Source organism: Otolemur garnettii, unplaced genomic scaffold (assembly GCF_000181295.1).
Source record: "Otolemur garnettii isolate 467f Iridium unplaced genomic scaffold, OtoGar3 scaffold00005, whole genome shotgun sequence".
NCBI classification, from domain to species: Eukaryota; Metazoa; Chordata; class Mammalia; order Primates; family Galagidae; genus Otolemur; species Otolemur garnettii.
In genome coordinates this window covers 43,359,532-43,375,990 of record NW_003852400.1, presented here as the reverse complement: position 1 = coordinate 43,375,990, position 16,459 = coordinate 43,359,532, and the positions used below count along the sequence as shown (strand labels likewise).

The window sequence follows — 16,459 nt, the reverse complement described above, 5'->3', positions numbered from 1 at the left end:
CCCAGGCTGGGGATTCGAACCCGCCACCTTAGGTGTATGTGGCTGGCGCCTTAGCCGCTTGAGCCACAGGCGTCGAGCCTGAATTAGATATTCTTTCAAAGAATCTTGAAGGCTAGCCATAACATGATGTGTTTTGCTTTTAATCTAATTTCCCTATTAATGCAAATAAGGCAATTTTTCTGAATAAGAGATCTCTAAAAGCTCTTAAGAAAATTTAGAAATCTTAATTTAAAGGATCCATCTTTTGGCCATTAATCACAATTGTATAATTTATTCCAAAAGCGACTCAATCCAATGCCTCTTTGTGAAAAGCACAGGTGATAATTTTTCAGTGTTAACCTGGAAAGGGCACAAAGAAGGCCCATTGCTTTTACGTAGAAAAGACTGTTTCTCCAAAATTCACTCTCAGAAATTGACAAGATAGGACATTTTAACACAAAGACTTCCCTTAGCATTTGTCACAAATACTGTGCAGCTTAGACTTGGACATGTCTTGGACCTCTGATCTTTTCAGACTGGCTGCTTGACTTGCTCCTGAAAAAAACACATCCTCGGGATGGTGAAGACTGAGGAGGGAATTCCCACTCAGCCACAAGGGAAACTCGGGGACGTGAAAACGAGATAAAAGAGAGAGCTCATGTGGTTTTTGTTTCAGGGACCTGCAACAACGTTTGTCTTAAAAGACACCAGATAGTCAGAACCACATGGTATACAGGCCAGTTTGAACGTTGGGCTCATGGAGAGCTAGGTCTAAGTTCTACCCTGTGATAATACTCTTTATAAGGAAACAACACAGAAAGACAATCAACGAAACAAGAATAAGCAATAAGAACAACAGCAATAGGAGATGGAATCAAACAGTATGAATATTTATACACCACAAAGCACCAAAACATATATACCAATATCAGAATCAGTTATAAGACTGTTCACCCACAAAAACTTTTCTCTCATTAATCTCAAATTTGGAAAGGATGTTGATGTTTTACCATCTGCTCAAGTGGAGCCCAAAGAGAGGAAAACTGGTGTCAGACTAGTAAGTAAAATATCTTACTACCTGGCTGGCCAGTCAAAGCACCAAAACTGGGTTTCCTCCCAGGGCTCCCAGAAGAGCAGAGTGCTTGAGATCCTGCCACTATGTAAACTGTAGGGATGAGGAGGAAATTGCCCTCTTCCTTCAGAAGTTTGCTGAAAGACAAACTCGCAAGCAAGGCAAATTAATAAGAGAAGCGGTTCCTTTTCAAATATGGGGAGAATCACAAGAGTGATTACTCAGTCTCTCAATGACAGTCAGATACATTCATAGATGCCTTTTAGAAAAGAAGGAGAAAATGTGGACATCTAGGAGCAATAAGTGGTTGTTAAGGAGGATAGAGAGACAGACACTTTGTTTTAAATTATTTGGGCCAGGTCTGCTAGCATTCTGGGGGAGGAAAGTAAGCTTGTTACCCCCTTTGATACTTTGATCAGATCAGTCAGGTATTATTTTCAAGGAGTAAAAGCTTCCAAATGTTTTCTGATCTCCAGTGGTCTTTGATTGAAATTATTCTTTATACTAAGGAGTCATATTTTGGGGTGAAACTTCCTTAGCTCCTTCACTATACTTGACAGAAGTTCACACAATCATTACTGTAGCACTGGTTAGTCTCAAAATACCATAAATAACTTTTGAAATACTTAGTATTATTTAATACCTTGCTGTTTTACAAGCAAAACTTCAACCTGCTGTTAGGCATGAACATGGAAATGCTTTTTTATTTTATTGTATTGTATTTTTTTTTTTTTGAGATAGAGCCTCAAGCTGTCCCCCTGGCTAGAGTGCTATGGTATCACAGCAACCTCCAACTCCTGAGCTCAAGCAAGTCTCCTGCCTCAGCCTCCAAGTAGCTGGGACCACAGGCGCCCGCCATAGCGCCTGGCTATTTTTTGGTTGCAGCCATTATTGGTTGTTTGGTGGGCCCAGGCTGGATTGTTGTTGTTGTTTGGTGGGCCCAGGCTGGATTCGAACCCACCACCTTAGGTGTATGTGGCTGGTGCATTAGCCACTTGAGCCACAGGCACCGAGCCTGGAAATGCTTTTATTACATGTCATTGAAAATGAGATGCATTCCATGTTTAGGAGCTAAAGATCTTTTTTAAATGTAGTTTTACCAAAGTAAGAAGTTTCTTGAAATGGTAGATAGATCCTATCTGCAATTGGTTTGTCTATGGCATTGTTTTGGATTTTCAGTAATAAAAAAAACTTATTTTTTATTCTGATATTAAGAAACATCTGCTAACATGAAAAAAATAAGAAAAAAGGTATGAATTTGAAAATTTGATTATTTCATTAGAACAGGGACTGTATTTGCTGTATGTGTTTATACTAGGATCAGGGTTATGGTTTATTTTTTCTCATGTAGCATTTTAATGACATTAAAAGATAGTATGTAATTGCTTGGACATACTGAATTCTGAGTTCTCTTATAAAAACATAAGAAATATTTCACTAACAGTGTTGGAATTATAAGCTGAAGGTTTCAGCTGTGTCAGATAAATTAATGGCTTGATCATAGTTGAGAGTCTCAGTGTGCTCATATTACATTATATAATTATGGATCTAATATTAATATATAGAGTGTAGAAAAAATATTTTAAACTTGGCTAGATATATCTGTATAGATTTGTATTTTTTTTTTAAACTCAGGAGAACTGTTTTTAATGAGAAAAAGAATGTTATTTTAATGTGATTTATTACTGTTGGTCATGATTTTGAGACATGTTAAAAGAGAAATGGCTGTCCATCCTATACCTAAAATACATTTTGTCCCAAGCCCCACAGTTTCCTAACATAGGGCGTCTAGGGCTTAACTATATTCATTTCTTCTGATTGGTTCTAGAATGGCTTGGAGGATTTAAGGCTCCTAATAACCCTGATGATGTAAAAATATTACAAAGGGTTAGAAATGAGTAACAGAGGAAATATTACAAATACAACACAGAGATCATCTTTGTATACTTGGGAAATTTTTTCACAGATTTCCTGTTAGATACACAGAAGGGGACACTTATTTCATTGAGCAGTGGAGGCAGTGCTAATGGAGAGGTAATTTTACAAGGGTACGCTGGTCATTTCGTGGCAGATACTTGAAATCTTAAATGTTTCCCGAGTGCTTTTCAGGGGGAGTTGAGTGAAGGGGTTGTCATTGTAGGCTTCATGATTGTGAACTTGGTTTTATTTTTTTAATGTGCTGAATAAATTTCATTGTTACCTGTTTAAACAGTTTTTTTTTTTTAATTTTGAAAGGCCACTTTTGTTCACATGAAGGATTTTAAGATAAGTATGCTTGATCTTTGTTTTCAGATATTTAAATTTATGTTTTTAAATACTTATATTTACATTTCTTTTCTCATCCAAAGTGGAGCTTTTCTTATGCTCTTTTAATTACCTTAATCTTTAAGTGTTAGAACACAAAGGTGAAAGGTTTATCTTTGTATAAATATGAAAGGTACATTAAGATGCAAAGTCAACCCTTGGTTTGATCTAAGGTTTTTACTGTTTAAATCTCTGTGATCCAGGTGTGGGAAGTAAAAAATGACTCGTCCTTGTTTTAAAATAGCTAGTTGACAGAGATAACTATTTGTTATTAATTTCATAAATTTCTTGATATTCTTTTACCTGTTAGGTTGGTAAATTCTTACTCATCATTGTTTCTATATGCAGGACTTTAATTTTGATGAAACTGAAATATAATATTGAATATAATGTTGAATATAATATTGAAACTCAATGGCCATTGAACTCAGTACTTTTCTGTGTTAATTTCATCATATTCTAAAAATATGACTTCCATGTTTACATTTTCATTAGAGAGCTATGAATCTGTCATTCAGCTTCTGGAAATAAGGATTTGTTCCATGTCTTCATGGACACAGAAGGTCAACTAATTTAAGCAGAAGTGTACACTAATTTAGACATTGCGAATTCTCTCATCACCTAACTATTCCTTTAGTATACTTGATCCTCAAGCCTTCATAAGTCATCAACATGGATATCATACTTAGGCTTGCAGATAGTCCTTTTGCTTATGAGTAGGTAGAAAATGCAAGTATTGTCTATACCATTTTTCCCTTTACAGTGTCTCCACATTGCAAAAGCACTTTTTTATTTGCTTAATTGGATGGTTCAGTTTTTTTTTAATATTAAAATACAGATTCTGTCTTTGATTCTGACTGATGATTCTGTCATCATGGACTTTATTGAACAAGTAAATGAGTGTTTGTGCTATAGTTGTAAACAATATAGATACATGTAGAATAAGCCAAGAAAGTTACAAGTTAGTCCTCTCCATCCCCTCTTATGGCCCATGTACCTACTCCTTCCATAGAAGTAAATACTGGCAGTAACTTGCTATCTATTCTTCCAGACTTTTTTTCAGTGCATTTGTATGTGCATACGTAACTGTGCCTTTTCCTAAGATTTGGTGATTTTCTTTTTTTTTTCTGAGACAGAGTCTCAAGCTGTCACCCTGGGTAGAGTGCCATGGCAAACATGATCTTCCCATTTTTGCATATAGGAAGAAAGAAGTCCAGAGATGTTGAGTAACTTGCACATATTCTGTGCAGTTTAACAGACATTTATTCTTTTGCAATGTACAGCAAAATCTCTTTCCAACAGAAGTACTACCGCAATGTAGTGCACAATAAACACCTCATTCAGCAATTTATGATGAAATGTAATTATTATTATTATCATCATTATTAGAGACAGAGCCTCAAGCTATCACTGTGGGTAGAATGTTCACAGCAAACTCCAACTCCTGGGCTTAAGCAATTCTCTTGCCTCAGCCTTCCAAGTAGCTAAGATTACAGGCACCTGCCACAACGCCCAGCTCTTTTTTTGGGTGTAGTTGTCGTTGTTTGGCAGGCCGGGGCTGGATTTGAACCAGCCAACTTCAGTAGGTGGCTGGTTCCTTAGCCACTTGAGCTATAGGCACTGAGCCTGGTGATTTTCTTAATATAGATTTTTCAAATCTCTCATGAAAATCACGCCTAGATATTTTAGTTTCTATTGCTATTTTACATGAGGTTTTTATATAGCCACCTTATGTACTGTCTCTGTTTCTCACAGCTTTTGAAGGAATCCACGCTTTGTCTAGTTGTATAATCTAAAAATAATGGCTATTTATTTTCTCTTGTGCTTATAGCTAATTTCTTTTTCTTGCTTTGTTGCATTGGCCAGAATATGCAGACAGTGTTGAATATTAGTGGTGATATCCAGCATCCTTACTGGTTCTTTCCTTTTATAGAGGAAATGTTTCTGATGTAATAAAATGGACAAAGTTCTTTCCTAATCTTGACATAGCAATATATATTTTTTAAAGTCAGGAATGGGTATTGAATTTTATTAAATGCTTGTTCAATATCTTCTAAAGGGCATTTTCTTTTTTAATCTGTTGACATGTAGTGAATTTCACATATATATTATAATCCAATTAGACATTTTCTAATTGGATATGGATTTCCTATTTTGGATTATACTGCTTGATATGATTTGTTAAAATGTACTTAATATTTTTGCATTTATTCAACCAATGCCATTGGCCTTTGGTGGTGTACATGTAGGTATACAGTATCCTATAGAAAAGAATAGCTTTTGCCATTGCCCAAATCTTTGACAGTTTTTACCTCAGAAATATTTTTAAAAACATATACTTTACATATACTTTTTCCCTATAGTTTTCATAATATATCTCTGTCTCCTATTCTGTTTGCAAAAACTCCTGACATCTAAATGGTACTAATCAAAATAACATTAAGGCCATTTATAACAACTAGTACTACTAAAACTGAAAAACAAACTAAGCCTTCCAAATAGAAACTCATTCTCGGCCTTTCAGAAAGCATCTAGTAAAAATTCTCAGTATCAGGCAGCACCTATGGCTCAAAGGAGTAAGGCGTAGGCCCCATATGCCAGAGGTGGCGGGTTCAAACCCAGTCCTGGCCAAAAACTGCAAAAAAAAAACCAATTCTCAGTACCAGAATGTTTCACAAATATCTTTTATAAGTCAAGTTAAGAGGAGACAGTAGATAGACTCTTTTCATAAAAAGAAAATCATAAAAATCAGTTTCTTGTTATAGAACAAAAGGCAATATGCTAACCAATGTTAGATATTACATTTGTGAAATAATTTTCTATATCCATTTTATTGTTTTAGTAGTATTTACTAAAGTACATTAAAATGGGATCATTAGAGGAAAAAAATCTAAAATACAACTTTGGATCTCTGAACAAACACAATACATTATTTTGCCAGAGTTTATATTGCTTTTTAAAAAATTTTTTTATTAAAATTTTACATACATTCAGAAAAGTGTACAGATCAGAAGTATATAGCTTTGTGAATGTTCACAACTTGAACATACCCATGTGACTAGTAGCCATATTGAGAAACAGAGCATTTCCAATACCTTGTAAGACCCCATGTCATCCTACACTCCTTTCCAAAAGTAACCACTATCCTGACTTCTAATAGTATCAATTAGTTTTGCATATTTTTTTCTTAATTAAAGAGATCATTCCTGTGGCTGGCTTTTTTGCTTAACTTTAAGTTTGTGAAATTCATCTGTTCTACTTTATTTGTGTGGTTTTCAGTTGGGGTTATATATAATACAGTACTAAAATGCGGAATCTTATACATATATCTTTTTGTGAATGCGTGACTTTCTAACATGTTAATTAGTCTCTGACCTTTAGTCAGTTAATAATTAAAACAGTTTTATTAATTCTGATCCCTTATGCTTCTCAAGTTAATGACAGTTGTGATGAATTTTGTTTTAGCAGGACAGTTAAATTACTGATAGATTGATCACCTTTAGCCTGTGGAGGATTGATTTTATGCATTGTGAGGATGCTTCTGTTTCAATTTTACCCTTAATCTTAGTCCTGGAACATAATGTTAAAAAAATCAAAAGAGGTGGCCTTTCTGAGGTTTCAGTAGAAAGCACAAGGTGTTTACCACGTTCTCTCTTCAGTCTTAGTCTTTCTTCTCTGTAGCAGACAGCTGCTGAAGTCTCTGCTCAGTTCTTTCAGCCTGCCCAGCTGTTGGTTTAGCAGGGGTCCTCAAACTTTTTAAACAGGGGGCCAGTTCACTGTCCCTCAGACCGTTGGAGGGCCAGACTGCAGGCCCCAGGATGAGTCGGCTACTAAGCAGGACAGGCAGCGGCGGCAAAAACACCCAGCAGGCTGGATAAATGTCCTAGGTGGGCTGCATGTGGCCCACGGGGACACATGAGGATGCCTGGTTTATAGCCTGCTCATTCATGGTCACTTCAGAAGCCTTCTCCTCTGAAGTAGATTCCTCCTTTTCACTGTTTCCCCCCTAAATTTCCAGTTGCTCTGGTAATCCTAAACTCCATCTCCAGACTCCTTGTGCTAATAAGACTCTGGTTTTCTGCTTGAGTTTTCCATGATCCCAGCTATCTGGATTAGACAATATCTTTAAAGGAAACGCCATAATCCAGTGCAGTTCCTCTTTTTTAAAGACTGAATTCTCTATAGTTTCTTTCCTGCTTTCGTTTCCAAAACAGAAAATTTTTTCTTTTGTTCAGAATTGACAATTGTTAGGTAAATTTGATACACTACTCTGCCATTACCTAAATTGGAATTTCAGTAATTGAGCCATAAAATCTAAAAATAAAAGCACAAATTATCATATTTAGTGTAGATTGAAAAAATTATATACAGTTTAGGTTCTGAAAGACATCATTAAAAAGGTTGGTACTCAAGGTGAACTAAGAGGGATGGTTGGGATGAACTTCCATATGAAGAGATAGTGGGAGAGTATTCCAAGTAGAAAGAACAAATTGAACTGATGGGAAAGTACAGGCTGTGTTTACAGGAACAGTTGGCAATCTGATTTGACTAGTTGGTTACTTCTTAGGGAAGTAATTAAAAAGAAGGCTAGAAAGTAGTTTTGTCCCTATTATAGAAGTGCTTAAATGCCAGGTTAGGAGATTAAAGCTAATGTGGTAGACGGTAGAAACTATTTGAAGGGGTTTTTGTTTGTTTGTTTGAGCTCGGCAGTGTATTTGAGAGTTGAATGATCTGAGGCTGGTGGATTGCTTAAGCTTAGAAATTTGAGACCAGCCTAAGCAAAAATGAGACCCCGTCTTTACTAAAAATAGAAAAAAACTAGCAGGGCGTTGTGGCAGTCACCTTTAATCCCAGCTACTTGGGAGGCAAAAGTGTCAATTGAGCCCAAGAGTTTGAGATTGCTGTGAGCTGCTACACAGTGGCACTCTATCCAGGGTGACAGAGTGAGATTCTGTCTTAGGAAAAAAAAAAGCATGATTATGAAAGGTGGATTGGCCAAGAAAGGAAGCAGAAAAGTTAGGAAAATTTTATGGTAGTTCAGAGGAGAATTATAAAGGGTATAAATTGGGGGTGGCGACATACCTAGAAAAGAACTGCAAGATGTAGGAAAGGAAGGAGAAGAAGAATGGGAAGGGTGGAAACCGAGGGGCTGGTAATGGCTTTTTGATGCAAGTTGCTGCTATTTAACTAACATGTGTATTTCTTCATAAATAGAGTAAGGACAGTTACAAAGACTATACCACTTGTACTGGAAATAGAGCTCTGGTCTCCTGAGTGTTTCTTACAATTGTATTCTCAACTAAGCCAATGTGCCTGTCACTACTCATCAAATTACTAGATCATATTTATGTTGACACTTCTGTTCTCAGTATAGTTTAACTATCAACTGCGAAATCATGTGTGTTTTGAAAAGGAGGAACCAATACAAAGTAATCATTTGTTATTAGCACTAATATAGGCAGCCATGTGAAGCTCTTTTGCGTATGGGGAATGTGAGGTGTTATGGTAAGAACACGAATGATGATAGGCATACCAAAGGAATCCCAGAATAGAAACCATGGCCTATGGACCAGAATTTCAGCAGCAGTAATTTGTGGGTCTTCACATCAGTGAGAGCTACCGTGTATATCTCGTATCTTTCTACTATCCAAATTACTTCTTAAATCTTCCTTTCTATATTTTCTACTCTAAACAGTGGTTCACAGAATGCTATATTTTACCTCTTGAGAGAGGCACAATACCCTTTTGTAGCAGTGTTCTACCTTTTTATAAATATAAAAATAAAAGTAACATTTCTGAAATGGTATTTTGTATAGCACCTATGTAGATTTGTAAATACTAATACTGTCCTAAAATGAAGGATTTAATTGGGTGTCAGATCCTGTACATTTGGGGGGGGGGTAATAATAGCACTGACAATTGTACTCATCAGTAATCTTGATACTGATTTTAAGGTCAGTTTAAGAAGCATCTTTGGTTTCTTAGTTGAACTGTAGTTCTTTTTAAGAATTCAATAAAATGGTTTTATTAAAGATTAGTTGAATGTCTTTGCAATTATGTTATTATAAAATATATTAAAAATTTCCCAAATCTAACACAGAAAAATATATTCAAATTAACAGTTTTAAAGAGATGATTAGGTATAAAATAATTCCATTAATAGTATATTTGATATTATAGTGATTATTTTATAAACATTTTATTTTAAATTAAATATTGATTTTTGTCTTTTCCTAGCCAAAGCTTAATTTAAATCCTGTGAAAAAAATTGTTTCTTACAGGGCTGATCCTTTGTCCAACATGGTTCTAACCTTCAGTACGAAAGAAGATGCAGTTTACTTTGCGGAAAAAAATGGTATGTTTGGTCTGTTTTTGTATTTTACGAATAGACACAGGATATAATTTTATATTCCTCACCTTAAAACACTTGAGGGTATAGAATTGGGTTGAAAGAAATATTTAACATATGTAATTCAGTGATTTTTTTTACATTTTTTTCTATATCAAATACTCTTCCCCCTCCCCCCCCAAAACTGGAAAATGTAAAAGGACAAACTGCTCTGATTTGAAACAGGGCAGAGAATAAAACTACTTGGCTAACATCTACCTTACTTATGAATTGCTCTGCAAAATTGCTAACATTTGGTTATTTTAACTTCAGTTTAACATAGAAGGCAGCCTAAGCTACTTTTAACACTAGTGTTTATTATTAAATTCTTTCTTTGAGCCAAATCTAATGCCTATTATTCCCTCTAATAAGTCTTCAGTTACTTGAAATTAGCTATCATTATCATATTCTCTGTGAAATTTCCTTTAAGCCCAATGTGTACATTTGCCACTATTCTAGATATGGTGGGCCTAGCACCAAGAATAATCTCAACTGAACAATTTTATATTAATGCAGCCTAAGAGTATATTAGCTATTGTAGCAACCACCTGACACCATTGGTTTATGTTATTCTTGCTAGCAACAAAAATGCAAAATATCTCTCTTTTCTTCAACTTCTGCTGTTAAAACGGTGTAATGAAAGGAGGCTTTGAACAGTCAGGATTCTAATCTTTGTTATGCCACTTGGAAGCTATATGATTTTGGATTAATTTCATAATGGACTTAATGTTTCTCCATAGTTGAAATTAAGGATTCTTATCTCCTGAAGTGGGTGATATCTGATACATAATAAACAGTAACTGTTAGTTCTGACCCTTAGCTCCTGCCAGCTGTTGATTCTGCTGTTTGCCTCCCTTACATTTAAATTCTCTACTGTACTTTTCTTGTTTTACTTGATCAAATTGAATTTGAATCTAAATTGAGCTTTAGTTCAAATGAGATGTTTGTTTTAGGGCATAGTTACTATAAGGCAGCATATATAAATGTAAAAATTTATTAGTGTTGTATACCATACATGACATATAAATGTGAAGGCACCATAGAGGTTATTATTATCAAACATATTTGCTTTTCTTCCCAGCTTAGTGTTGTATAGTTTATGATTAAAAGTCTAAAGCCAAACTAGCTGGGTTTGAATCCTTGCTAGGTCACTTACTACCTATATGACTTTGTACTTCTATTTCCTTGTGTGCAGTGGGACTTGATGTGAGGATTAAATGAGTTAATAAAAATAAAGTGCTTAGAAAAGTCTAACACATAGTAGTATACATAAGATAAGAATATCTTATAAGTTATTAGTAATAGCCTTCTAAAAACTTTGAAGAAAGATTTCATAATTCCTTACTAATACTTTCTTGGCAAGTTTCTAATTTCTTAATTGTGTTCAGAGTAACCTTTTGAAATATTATTTTGATTTAAAGTAACATTGCTCTTTTTAATTATGTAACATAGTTACCAAAAACAGTTTTTCATCTTTTCAGCCTACCATATTTCACGTCTGACACCTTGAAAATTATTCATTTGAGGTCTGTAACATGAGTTTAATAACAGGAAATCTAATTAAACTGTTAAATCCCTGGTTAGTCTCTAAGTGGTCACAAGGAACTGCAGGACTACAGTTGCCATGTGAATTGCAGGTGTGAACTTCACCACTGCTGCTATTGAGATCAGGTGCCTTTCAGTCTGATTGCTTCCTCTCCGGAAAGAGAATTGAGGAACACTATCAGTGTTACGAGAAAGTATAACTTGAAAAAGCTTAGTGCGTAGTCACTTACAAACTGCAGGTCGATAGTTAATCGGGAATTTAACATATAAGATGGTAAGAAGTATGTCTATTTGAGTCACTGCTTTGTCCCTAGCACAAAACCTGACATATAATGGATGCTCAATATCTGATGAAATTAATGATTTAGTAAAATATATTTCCCTTCTCAATAATCTCCTGGGAAAGTCCTCAAAGATTATTCCATTTTTGAGTTCACTTTAGTGCTTACAATCTGCCTAATTTATTTAACATTTAGCATTATGTGTCATTAAATAGATAAGTCCTGTTTCTTCAGCTGCTGTGGAAATTATATCTAAATAAACCTTGCCATTGAAGTGTTTCAGAATGGTAGAGTGGAAGATCTTCTCCAAATTATATAGCATCCCCTCCATTCTGATTTGCCCTTCTTGGGCAGGTAAAGAGTGACAAGGAACATACAAATGAATCCCCTTTCCCTACAGATAACATCGTTTCATTGTGAGCTGGTGCTCCCGAAAGTTGGATGAACCAATCGATGTTCTAGTAGATTAGTGCATTTTAAAAAACATGGTTCAGAAGCACTAATATGTACTACTGCTGGATTAAGAGGCTGGTAACTAGGATTCTAGTTCACAGGAGTGCTTGACTAAGTCATGCTTCACCACACTTAGCCATCAATAAGCATGTTTCTTCATCTTTTAAATGAGAAAATTATAGATTTAAGGATATTAGAGCCCCAGGACCAGCTTATATACGTCTCAGTACACTACTCATAAAGTGCTCTAGAGGGAAAAATGATTTTTGTTGATATGGGTGATTCTATGTTAAAGGTAAAATCTGGCAAAGTTATACATTTTTGAGCATTAATCGCTCGCCTTCCAAAGAGTATCTAGAAATAGATTAGAGTAAAACTGCCTTTGTATACTCAGAGGACTATTCTGAAAATTAACAACTGGCCTTTCATCTCCTTCTTAGTTTTCTCATTTCCTTTACTTTTAAATTTTAAATAAAAAGAAAAGAGAAGTCATGACCATCATTTCCTTTGACATCAAAAATGGCATTTTAGAGAATCAGTGCAATGAGGAATAAGATTTTCAGATTTAGTTGCTTTCTATAAAGCATATTTAATGTCTTCTAACTGTATTTTGAGACTCAGGTAATAAAGATCACAAAAGATAAATTCGTAAATACCAAATCATGAGCTAGGGTACTAGACTAGTGCTTTTCACTCATTCTCAATTAATCCTCACTGCAACTCTAGCTAGCAGGAATGGTTATCTCCATTTTATTGGACATTCAGTAACGAGGTCACATACCTGTAAGTTGGTAAACAAATTTTATTTGAACACAGTCTTGTTTATTTATGTATTGTCTGTGACCACTTCTCAGCTACACTAGTAGAAAAGTAGTTATAATAGAGGCCATATGGCCCCAAAGCCTAAAAATAGTTACTACCTGGCTCTTCATAGAAAATGATAGCTGACCTGCCCCCAAGCCATTATATGTAGTATATTCTACTGCAGTACTCTGACATCTTTATAAATAAAAAAAATACCCTGTATTCAAATATCTTCAGAGGTCTATGCTTAACAGACAAACTCCTCAACTAAAAAAAGTTCCTCACAATATAAGCACTAACTTAAAACCAGAGCATTAATTGCTGCTATTCTCCTTTCTGCCATATACCCCAAACCTGCCCTATGCTTTCCTCCGTATAACCTCACTTATACAACTGTTACCTGCCTCTTTATCTCCCCCCCCCGCCCCACGGATGAGCTCTCCCTCTTAATTTCTACAATAATTTGTTCTTTTCTTGTAGCTCTTATAGTATGGTTTTATATTTTACCTTTTTTTTTTTTGGATTGCATTTAGTCAGAAATATGTTGAGTATCCTGTTGTATGGCAGCCTATTCTGGGGATAAATAGTTACATAACTCATAGCCTTCATTCTCAAATTATACTTTATCCTGCCCGCTGGAGTGTAAGAACCTGTAGGGATAACACCAAGTCTCGTTCATTTTTTAATGTGCTCAATAAATATCAGCAAATTTAAGCAGTAAATTTAGTAGTGTTCTTAATTATTCTCCACATTATTTCAAACCTTTCTTTAAATCACTTTAGTCTTTTAGAAGAAATCTTAATTTCTTATAATTAGATATCTGAAGAAAATATACTAGAATGGTTATCAATTTTTTAATTTTAGTGTGTCTATAAAATATAACCAATACATTTTTTAGTGACGAATTTGGAGTGTATCCTGGTTTAAGGGTTAAGTATATTGAAGTGTACTGCAGTGTACGTAAGGTGATCATTTTACATTAGTTTCCAAACTGTATGTTGTTTGTTCTAAACTCTCCTTTTGATAAGGATACTAAGAGCTTATAAAGTTAGGCCGAATGTGGTGGCTCACACCTGTAATCCTAGCACTCTGGGAGGCCAACGCAAAAGGATTGCTTGAGCTCAGTAGTTTGAGACCAGACTGAGCAGGAGCAAGATGCCATCATTGTAAAAACAGAAAAATTAGCTGGACACTGTGGTGGGTGCCTACAGTCCCAGCTACTAGGGAGAGTGAAGCCAGAGGATCACTTGAACCCAGGAGTTTTAGGCAGCTCTGACCTAGGCTGATACCACTCTAGCCTTGGGCAACAGAGAGAGAGACTGTGTCAAGAAAAAAAAAATACTGAAGTTAACAAAACAAGGCCTAGAGCAATCACATAGTTTCTGATAGGGCCCAAGTTTCTAGATTCTAAGTCCAATGTTGTTTTGTTGTGATACTGTGATGCTGGTAGATCTTAAAAATTAATCTAGACCTATATTGACAGTATAAACAGCCACTAGCTGTGTGACTCAAGCTCTTGAAATGTGTCTAATTAGAATTGAGATGTATTATAAGTGTAAAATACACAATGGATTTTCAAAGGTTTACTATGGAAAAACCATATTTTAATAATTTTTTATTACATGTTGAAATAATCCAGATGTATCGGGGTAGGTACACTATATAGCTAAAACTAATTTTACTTGTTTATTTTTGTAATATAGCTACAAAAATTTTAAATAATATATATAGTTCACATTTCTGTTGACAGCACTGATCCAGAATAATTAGCAATAACAGAATATGTATTAATATATGCATGTTCTATATATTTTATTATTCTCTAGTGAATATGAGAAATAGGATACTCTTATCCAACTTGGAAAATTTCAATTGTAAGGGTATATTGCATACCTCTTGGGTAAGGGACACAACTACAAGAGGGACTCTACCTAACCTATGTAAACATTATAAGTACCCTCATATTAACCTGAAAAAAGAAAGAAAGTTCTATTCTTCAGGAACTCTTACCCACTATAAATCAAGAATAAGTAGAAACTCATATAACATATAATAATAAAACACAATAGTTAAAAGATCTATATCATATCACTAAATCACCTAGTTTCAGTTAACCAAAAAAGGTATTGTACAGGCTCATCTAAGAATACCCTCCTCTCTGAGACTAAAAGCAGTTCTCTTCCCCCTGCTGTTGATAATTTTTACAGTGACTCCCTACCCCCTCAGCTACTAAATTTTTGCATAGCTCACTCTTCTCACCATACCTTAGTCTGGTTCTCTGAAACTGGGAGGAGGGGGGAAGACTTGGACACTCCCTATGACTACTTTTCTCCCTGCTTCCACTTCCCTCCCAATGCTTACACACAAAGCAAATGTAAACACCCTTGTGTCTTTTGGCCTTAATCCCAGGGCCTCATCTTAAAACTTCTCTCTTTAAACTTGGGATCTGTTCCAGAGGAATTTTTTAAAGATAATCTTTCTATGTAAAAAGGGAGAAAGAATATCTGGGGTTTCCTCTGAAATGTAGACAAACCTTTCTTCAATTCTTTTTGTACTTTGAAGACTCACCTTTGTTGCCCACGTGGCTCTTGTCTCTGTCTCTCCTGTGCTACCTGATGGGCTAGAAGTGGAAAGTATGAAGAAGCTGCATCTTAAAGAAAGAGGTAGAAGACAACTAGAAAATTTGGAAGGTAGAAAAATAGGACCTACTACCATCATGCTAATGAAAAACACAAATGGCGCACCCCTCCTGTTTGATCTGATTTGAAACTTTGTGACTTTTCTCTAGTGTGTCATTTTACACTCCCCTCTTTTCCTCATTGTTGTTAGCTGTAAAAACTCTTTGAAATTCACAAACTAAAGGAGGGTTTCTTTCAGGAATGGAAGGGCAGAGAGGAGCTGTGAAAATGCACTCTGTTCATAGGGCGTTAATTTGGGGTAGAAGACCTGCCTGAGAACTAATAGAGGATAGAAGAAGGGAAGGAAACCAACAGGTCTGGCCCTGGATCCAGGAAAAGAATGAAAGGGATAATTGGAGATGCTCAACATTTAGAAGTAGACACCATCAATAAGGTCTAGACCTAACGTAACCTCACATCCATATATGTTAAAAGATACCTTATTCTGAAAGCTAGCGTCGTGACTTTCATACAGATACATAACGCAATTAAAAGAATTTAGAGGCTGAGGCATGTGGCGAGACCCTGTCTTTAAAAATAGCTGGACTTTGTGGTATCGTCTATACTCCCAGCTCCTTGGGAGGCTGAGACAAGAGAATCACTTGAGCCCAAGAATTTGAGTTTGAGGTTGCAGTGAGCTATGATACTACGGCACTCTACCCAGGGTGACAAAGTGAGACCCTGTCTCAAAAAAAGAATTTATTTTACTCACATGATATAATGGAACAATGAAGATGTTATAAGCAGTTCAAAGTATTATAAAAGTCAAAACAGCACCAATTTATGTGGAATATTGTGAATTGCAAATTTGGGGGCTTTCTGGGGTCAATTAAGGAGGACACGGACAGAACACATATACCCCAAGTATCTACAACATACAAAGAGTTGCCAAACAACCTTGAAGGGAAAGGGTATGCTAGAGACAACGCTTTGCGTTGAAATGCAATCATTTTCT

The 16,459-nt window shown here is 35.5% G+C and overlaps 1 protein-coding gene across 1 annotated transcript in view; it reads left to right on the top strand.

Annotated features, from left to right (window-relative positions):
* Positions 1-16,459, top strand: part of NDUFS4 (NADH:ubiquinone oxidoreductase subunit S4) — a 117,392-nt gene that overhangs the window by 88,032 nt on the left and 12,901 nt on the right. Inside the window, exon 4 of the mRNA XM_003782835.2 lies at positions 9,593-9,710. Within this exon, the coding sequence (XP_003782883.2) occupies positions 9,593-9,710 (118 nt within the window). The remainder of the gene's footprint in view (positions 1-9,592; positions 9,711-16,459) is intronic.